Source organism: Entelurus aequoreus, linkage group LG10 (genome assembly GCF_033978785.1).
Source record: "Entelurus aequoreus isolate RoL-2023_Sb linkage group LG10, RoL_Eaeq_v1.1, whole genome shotgun sequence".
NCBI classification, from domain to species: domain Eukaryota; kingdom Metazoa; phylum Chordata; class Actinopteri; order Syngnathiformes; family Syngnathidae; genus Entelurus; species Entelurus aequoreus.
The window spans coordinates 55,494,579-55,504,578 of record NC_084740.1 but is presented as its reverse complement, the minus strand read 5'-3'; the positions used below and the strand labels follow the sequence as shown (position 1 = coordinate 55,504,578).

General features: G+C 38.4%; 1 protein-coding gene and 1 long non-coding RNA gene across 3 annotated transcripts in view; both read right to left on the bottom strand.

Annotated features, from left to right (window-relative positions):
* Positions 1 to 1,246, bottom strand: part of LOC133658813 (large ribosomal subunit protein eL14-like) — a 120,318-nt gene extending 119,072 nt beyond the window's left edge. The window contains exon 1 of the mRNA XM_062061232.1: positions 1,156 to 1,246. Coding sequence (XP_061917216.1) covers positions 1,156 to 1,207 — 52 coding nt within the window. The 5' untranslated portion in view covers positions 1,208 to 1,246. The remainder of the gene's footprint in view (positions 1 to 1,155) is intronic.
* The window catches only part of LOC133659429 (uncharacterized), a 236,094-nt gene that overhangs the window by 194,269 nt on the left and 31,825 nt on the right, over positions 1 to 10,000 (bottom strand). The window lies entirely within an intron of this gene.

The following is a 10,000-nucleotide window of genomic DNA, read 5'->3' as shown; positions in this document are numbered from 1 at the left end:
GCTTGTCTGAGCAGGTCAAAATGAGGAATATATTAGTAGGCTCTGGTTACACTACATGCTCTCTTTTCTTTAAAGCTCACAGACACACATACCACACCAATGAGTAAGCTTTTTCCTGAAAAATTATCATTTCAAAAAAATGTACAGAAAGTGTTTTTCTATATTTATGTTAAAGAAAGAAAGACGTGCAGCACTAATCTAAGCAAACATTTTGCCTTTATTCATTTAACCTTTACCTATCCAGTAGTCTACAAAAAAACCCCACCATGGTCTCTAATTTGCACAGGGTCAAAAAAAACTACGAGATGTGGGCCCCCCTCTTATCGCCATCTTCCTGACAATGCTAGTGTCAACTATGGTCAACTTGCACATCAATGCAGTTTCAATGTCGCTAGACAAAGCTGAAACAAAATCTGGTTGACATGTGTGGATCAAACCGTATCCAAACCGTATCCAAATGAGGGAGAAAAAAAAAAAAGTAGGCCAACTTTTTTCAGATTTATGAGCACGTCAGTATGGTCAGAGGGTAAGACGTGAGCACAGACTTGAGCTTTTGACTAACGTTGCCAAAGTCCAATGAATGTCAACCATTTGAACTTCCTGAATTTGTTTATGAACCTGCTTGTCCCTTACTGGTATTACTTGCTCCATTAACTCCCCTGGGCTCAGCTGACCCACAGGCCTATATAAACAAACCACACAGTCACGTATCTAGCACGGCCAGCATACATCCAGGGAAGAAGATGGAGGAGGACGATTTACAACGTCTCTTCAGCTTCCAAGGATTTCCACGATAGCCGAAAGGTTTTCTGAGAATTTTCTAGGAGCTAAGCAGGATTTAGCACATGGTCGTTAGTTTGTAATGATGGTGCGCAAGGGAGGTTAGAGTGCTGGACGGAATGTAATATATGTCAAAACATCTGGAAGGCAGAAGGAAGACAATGTCCGAGAGGGAGATAAAGATAGACTAAGGGAGGGTCGATTTGAAGGAAGGGCCTTTTGAAGAAAGTTTGGCAGCAGAAAGATTCCATGAATTAAGATCTGGAGGTAATGGAAATCCATCATTTATAAGATAAAGACAGCAATGGACAATGACTGCCATACTTGATGCGTCAGTTAATTACTGGAATAGACAGGACAGGAGAGGAGAGTTACCATGGTGATGTGGCAAGTTTGGAGGGGCCGAGTGCTGAAAGCCTGGAACCATCAGCTCTTCGGGCCTGTGAGAGGAACTGCGGTCAATGCCTTCCTGCCAAAAGAAACAAAACAGGCAGAACAAAAAAGAAATATGTTTTTGAACTGACAAGAAAGCCATGTGGCAGTATTGCATGTCAGATATTTCAGTCAAGCAAAACACACTTGGTTATTTTCACAGCGCTCAAGACAAAAGACGGGTCCACGCCTCTGCTCTCCAGGAACACAAAATGACACCCCAGCGCTACTTTGACCCTGAAGCACTGGAACTTCATGACCCCATGGCCTTTCTTTCTCTTCGTCTCACACACGCACGCACGCACACACACACACACACACGCACACGCGCACGCACGCACACACACACACACACACACACACACACACACACACACACACACACACACACACACACACACACACACACACACACACACACACACACACACACACACACACACACACACACAGAGACAGACACAGACACACACACACACACACACACACACACACACACACACACTTGCTCCAAAGCATGACATATGAAAGTGCTTTAAGGCACATCAACCACTCTAACCATCCCTCACAGCCAAGTTCCTCGAGCAATGTGTAATTTAACACAGATACACAATCAAGGAAGGGATAAGCGGCTCCAAAAAAAAAACAACAATCTCAACTTTTCCTGGAAAATGCAGAACGCGGAAGTATTGCTTCCAGGAACTGCTGACAGCCAGATGTCCTGCTGTGCGCACACACATGCACGCGCAAAGGCGAGATGCTTCGAAAACAGCAATAAATGCCCAGAGCACGATTTATAGCTCTGAGAAGCTGCAGCCAAAAGCTTTCCAAGGAGAGCGACTTGTTTAGCCTCCACAGCCTGTGGGATGACTGAGAGTGTCTGTCGGCTTTAACAAGCTCTGACTCTATGAGAGCCAGGTCAGGGTCTCCAAACATCACACAACATCTTCTTGTTACTTCAATAATCCCTGCAAACATGAAATAAGTTCTTCTACATTCTAATTGAGAACAATGGTTTGCAACTAGGTTAATACAGCTTTGCACGGCAAGCAGTAACAGCAGTGAGGAAATCTCTATTTCAATTGGTGAATCCATACAAATAATGTCAAGGAAGAGTCGCTCAAAATGTACATTTTTGAAAGTAGGTGGAGAAGGGATACAGCAAATATCATTGGCACGGTACTTCAAGTAGGGCTGGGTGATATATAGAATATACTGGATATATCGCAGGTTTGTCTCTGTGCAATATAGAAAATGACTATATGGTGATATTGGAGTATACCTTCTCAGGCAGTTGCTTTTAGCTGCAGGCATTACACTACAGGCTCTTCTCACTCTGTCTTGTCTCTCCTTCTCACAGAGACATAAAACAAGCGCACCTTCTTACATACGTCACATACTGTCGCGCGTGCAACGTCATACGCCCTCGCCCAGCAGAGAGGTAGAGACATGGGTAAAGTTAGCTGTGATGCTAGCGGTGCGAGTGGTAATACGAGAGAAAGAAGGTGCCAATCTGGTAACAAATGGAGGAATAATTAATTCCCAAGAAAAACAGCAGGGGGTCCATCGTCTGGCGGTGGTTTGGCTTCAAGCGGGAAGATGTTGAACAGACAACCGTAATATGTCAAGTATGCGGCAAAAGTGTTGCTACAAAAAGTAGCAGCACTGCTAATTTGTAGCATCATTTGAAAAGTCACCCGCTAGAGAATAAGGAGTGCTTGAAACTCTGCATGTCAACATTTCCGTTCCGTGCCACACCCACAAAACGCTGAAGCAACCATTTCCACATCAACACCGTATGAAACAAATAGTCAACAACAGGAGGAAATAACGTCCGCAGGAACCTACCACATAGTGAAGGATTTGATTTCCTATTATGCAGCTCATTTTTATTTGACACTTATTGAAATATCTTGTGTGACATCATGCACAAAAGTGCACTTTATTTGTTTTAAACTATTGTAGTGGCGTTCTGTACAAAAAGTGCACTTTAATTGAGTGTTGTTTTGATATGTCATCTAAGTGACATCATGCACAAAAGTGCACTAATAGCTTGTTTTAAAATGTCTCTGACAATCTTGCACTTTCTGTTTGGAAATGACATGAATGTTTGTGCCACTGCTTAATAACTGTTTCATAAATACACTTGTAGTTGTGGTGTCCCTCTCTGCATGAAAGTAGCATATATTAATGCAGTATGAAGAAGAATGTTTTAATGTAGACACATAGAATCATCATACTGCTGTGATTATATGCATCAAGTGTTCATTCAAGGCTAAGGCAAAATATCCACATATATATGGTGTATCGTGACATGGACTAAACATATCCACATATATATGGTGTATCGTGACATGGACTAAACATATCCACATATATATGGTGTATCGTGACATGGACTAAACATATCCACATATATATGGTGTATGGTGACATGGACTAAACATATCCACATATATATGGTGTATCGTGACATGGACTAAACATATCCACATATATATGGTGTATGGTGACATGGCCTAAACATATCCACATATATATGGTGTATCGTGACATGGCCTAAACATATCCACATATATATGGTGTATCGTGACATGGACTAAACATATCCACATATATATGGTGTATCGTGACATGGACTAAACATATCCACATATATATGGTGTATCGTGACATGGCCTAAACATATCCACATATATATGGTGTATCGTGACATGGCCTAAACATATCCACATATATATGGTGTATCGTGACATGGACTAAACATATCCACATATAATGGTGTATGGTGACATGGACTAAACATATCCACATATATATGGTGTATCGTGACATGGACTAAACATATCCACATATATATGGTGTATCGTGACATGGACTAAACATATCCACATATATATGGTGTATCGTGACATGGCTTAAACATATCCACATATATATGGTGTATCGTGACATGGACTAAACATATCCACATATATATGGTGTATGGTGACATGGACTAAACATATCCACATATATATGGTGTATCGTGACATGGCCTAAACATATCCACATATATATGGTGTATCGTGACATGGACTAAACATATCCACATATATATGGTGTATCGTGACATGGCCTAAACATATCCACATATATATGGTGTATGGTGACATGGACTAAACATATCCACATATATATGGTGTATGGTGACATGGACTAAACATATCCACATATATATGGTGTATCGTGACATGGACTAAACATATCCACATATATATGGTGTATCGTGACATGGCCTAAACATATCCACATATATATGGTGTATCGTGACATGGCCTAAACATATCCACATATATATGGTGTATCGTGACATGGACTAAACATATCCACATATATATGGTGTATGGTGACATGGACTAAACATATCCACATATATATGGTGTATCGTGACATTAATCCACTATTGGTATGGACATGGCTAATATCCACATATATATGGTGTATCGTGACATGGACTAAACATATCCACATATATATGGTGTATCGTGACATGGCTAAACATATATCCACATATATATGGTGTATCGTGACATGGACTAAACATATCCACATATATATGGTGTATCGTGACATGGCCTAAACATATCCACATATATATGGTGTATCGTGACATGGACTAAACATATCCACATATATATGGTGTATCGTGACATGGACTAAACATATCCACATATATATGGTGTATCGTGACATGGACTAAACATATCCACATATATATGGTGTATCGTGACATGGACTAAACATATCCACATATATATGGTGTATCGTGACATGGACTAAACATATCCACATATATATGGTGTATCGTGACATGGACTAAACATATCCACATATATATGGTGTATCGTGACATGGCCTAAACATATCCACATATATATGGTGTATCGTGACATGGACTAAACTTATCCACATATATATGGTGTATCGTGACATGGACTAAACATATCCACATATATATGGTGTATCGTGACAATGGACTAAACATATCCACATATATATGGTGTATCGTGACATGGACTAAACATATCCACATATATATGGTGTATCGTGACATGGACTAAACATATCCACATATATATGGTGTATCGTGACATGGACTAAACATATCCACATATATATGGTGTATCGTGACATGGACTAAACATATCCACATATATATGGTGTATCGTGACATGGACTAAACATATCACATATATATGGTGTATCGTGACATGGACTAAACATATCCACATAATATGGTGTATCGTGACATGGACTAAACATATCCACATATATATGGTGTATCGTGACATGGCCTAAACCATATCCACATATATATGGTGTACCGTGACATGGACTAAACATATCCACATATATATGGTGTATCGTGACATGGACTAAACATATCCACATATATATGGTGTAATCGTGACATGGACCTAAACATATCCACATATATATGGTGTATCGTGACATGGACTAAACATATCCACATATATATGGTGTATCGTGACATGGACTAAACATATCCACATATATATGTGTATCGTGACATGGACTAAACATATCCACATATATATGGTGTATCGTGACATGGACTAAGAAACCATATTCCACATAGGTGTATCGTGACATGGACTAAACATATCCACATATATATGGTGTATCGTGACATGGACTAAACATATCCACATATATATGGTGTATCGTGACATGGACTAAACATATCCACATATATATGGTGTATCGTGACATGGACTAAACATATCCACATATATATGGTGTATCGTGACATGGACTAAACATATCCACATATATATGGTGTATCGTGACATGGACTAAACATATCCACATATATATGGTGTATCGTGACATGGACTCAACATATCCACATATATATGGTGTATCGTGACATGGACTAAACATATCCACATATATATGGTGTATCGTGACATGGACTAAACATATCCACATATATATGGTGTATCGTGACATGGACTAAACATATCCACATATATATGGTGTATCGTGACATGGACTAAACATATCCACATATATATGGTGTATCGTGACATGGACTAAACATATCCACATATATATGGTGTATCGTGACATGGACTAAACATATCCACATATATATGGTGTATCGTGACATGGACTCAACATATCCACATATATATGGTGTATCGTGACATGGACTAAACATATCCACATATATATGGTGTATCGTGACATGGACTAAACATATCCACATATATATGGTGTATCGTGACATGGACTAAACATATCCACATATATATGGTGTATCGTGACATGGACTAAACATATCCACATATATATGGTGTATCGTGACATGGACTAAACATATCCACATATATATGGTGTATCGTGACATGGACTAAACATATCCACATATATATGGTGTATCGTGACATGGACTAAACATATCCACATATATATGGTGTATCGTGACATGGACTAAACATATCCACATATATATGGTGTATCGTGACATGGACTAAACATATCCACATATATATGGTGTATCGCGACATGGACTAAACATATCCACATATATATGGTGTATCGCGACATGGACTAAACATATCCACATATATATGGTGTATCGCGACATGGACTAAACATATCCACATATATATGGTGTATCGCGACATGGACTAAACATATCCACATATATATGGTGTATCGTGACATGGACTCAACATATCCACATATATATGGTGTATCGTGACATGGACTAAACATATCCACATATATATGGTGTATCGTGACATGGACTAAACATATCCACATATATATGGTGTATCGTGACATGGACTAAACATATCCACATATATATGGTGTATCGTGACATGGACTAAACATATCCACATATATATGGTGTATCGTGACATGGACTAAACATATCCACATATATATGGTGTATCGTGACATGGACTAAACATATCCACATATATATGGTGTATCGTGACATGGACTATCATATCCACATATATATGGTGTATCGCGACATGGACTCAACATATCCACATATATATGGTGTATCGCGACATGGACTAAACATATCCACATATATATGGTGTATCGCGACATGGACTCAACATATCCACATATATATGGTGTATCGCGACATGGACTAAACATATCCACATATATATGGTGTATCGCGACATGGACTCAAACATATCCACATATATATGGTGTATCGTGACATGGACTCAACATATCCACATATATATGGTGTATCGCGACATGGACTAAACATATCCACATATATATGGTGTATCGTGACATGGACTCAACATATCCACATATATATGGTGTATCGTGACATGGACTAAACATATCCACATATATATGGTGTATCGCGACATGGACTCAACATATCCACATATATATGGTGTATCGCGACATGGACTAAACATATCCACATATATATGGTGTATCGCGACATGGACTAAACATATCCACATATATATGGTGTATCGTGACATGGACTAAACATATCCACATATATATGGTGTATCGTGACATGGACTCAACATATCCACATATATATGGTGTATCGTGACATGGACTCAACATATCCACATATATATGGTGTATCGTGACATGGCCTAAACATATCCACAAATATATGGTGTATCGTGACATGGACTAAACATATCCACATATATATGGTGTATCGTGACATGGACTAAACATATCCACATATATATGGTGTATCGTGACATGGCCTAAACATATCCACATATATATGGTGTATCGTGACATGGACTAAACATATCCACATATATATGGTGTATCGTGACATGGACTAAACATATCCACATATATATGGTGTATCGTGACATGGCCTAAACATATCCACATATATATGGTGTATCGTGACATGGACTAAACATATCCACATATATATGGTGTATCGTGACATGGCCTAAACATATCCACATATATATGGTGTATCGTGACATGGACTAAACATATCCACATATATATGGTGTATCGTGACATGGCCTAAACATATCCACATATATATGGTGTATCGTGACATGGACTAAACATATCCACATATATATGGTGTATCGTGACATGGACTAAACATATCCACATATATATGGTGTATCGTGACATGGACTAAACATATCCACATATATATGGTGTATCGCGACATGGACTAAACATATCCACATATATATGGTGTATCGTGACATGGACTAAACATATCCACATATATATGGTGTATCGTGACATGGACTCAACATATCCACATATATATGGTGTATCGTGACATGGACTCAACATATCCACATATATATGGTGTATCGTGACATGGCCTAAACATATCCACAAATATATGGTGTATCGTGACATGGACTAAACATATCCACATATATATGGTGTATCGTGACATGGACTAAACATATCCACATATATATGGTGTATCGTGACATGGCCTAAACATATCCACATATATATGGTGTATCGTGACATGGACTAAACATATCCACATATATATGGTGTATCGTGACATGGACTAAACATATCCACATATATATGGTGTATCGTGACATGGCCTAAACATATCCACATATATATGGTGTATCGTGACATGGACTAAACATATCCACATATATATGGTGTATCGTGACATGGCCTAAACATATCCACATATATATGGTGTATCGTGACATGGACTAAACATATCCACATATATATGGTGTATCGTGACATGGCCTAAACATATCCACATATATATGGTGTATCGTGACATGGACTAAACATATCCACATATATATGGTGTATCGTGACATGGACTAAACATATCCACATATATATGGTGTATCGTGACATGGACTAAACATATCCACATATATATGGTGTATCGTGACATGGACTAGACATATCCACATATATATGGTGTATCGCGACATGGACTAAACATATCCACATATATATGGTGTATCGCGACATGGACTAAACATATCCACATATATATGGTGTATCGCGACATGGACTAAACATATCCACATATATATGGTGTATCGTGACATGGACTCAACATATCCACATATATATGGTGTATCGTGACATGGACTAAACATATCCACATATATATGGTGTATCGTGACATGGACTAAATATATCCACATATATATGGTGTATCGTGACATGGACTAAACATATCCACATATATATGGTGTATCGTGACATGGACTAAACATATCCACATTTATATGGTGTATCGTGACATGGACTAAACATATCCACATATATATGGTGTATCGTGACATGGACTAAACATATCCACATATATATGGTGTATCGTGACATGGACTATCATATCCACATATATATGGTGTATCGCGACATGGACTCAACATATCCACATATATATGGTGTATCGCGACATGGACTAAACATATCCACATATATATGGTGTATCGCGACATGGACTCAACATATCCACATATATATGGTGTATCGCGACATGGACTCAACATATCCACATATATATGGTGTATCGCGACATGGACTCAACATATCCACATATATATGGTGTATCGTGACATGGACTCAACATATCCACATATATATGGTGTATCGCGACATGGACTAAACATATCCACATATATATGGTGTATCGTGACATGGACTCAACATATCCACATATATATGGTGTATCGTGACATGGACTAAACATATCCACATATATATGGTGTATCGCGACATGGACTCAACATAT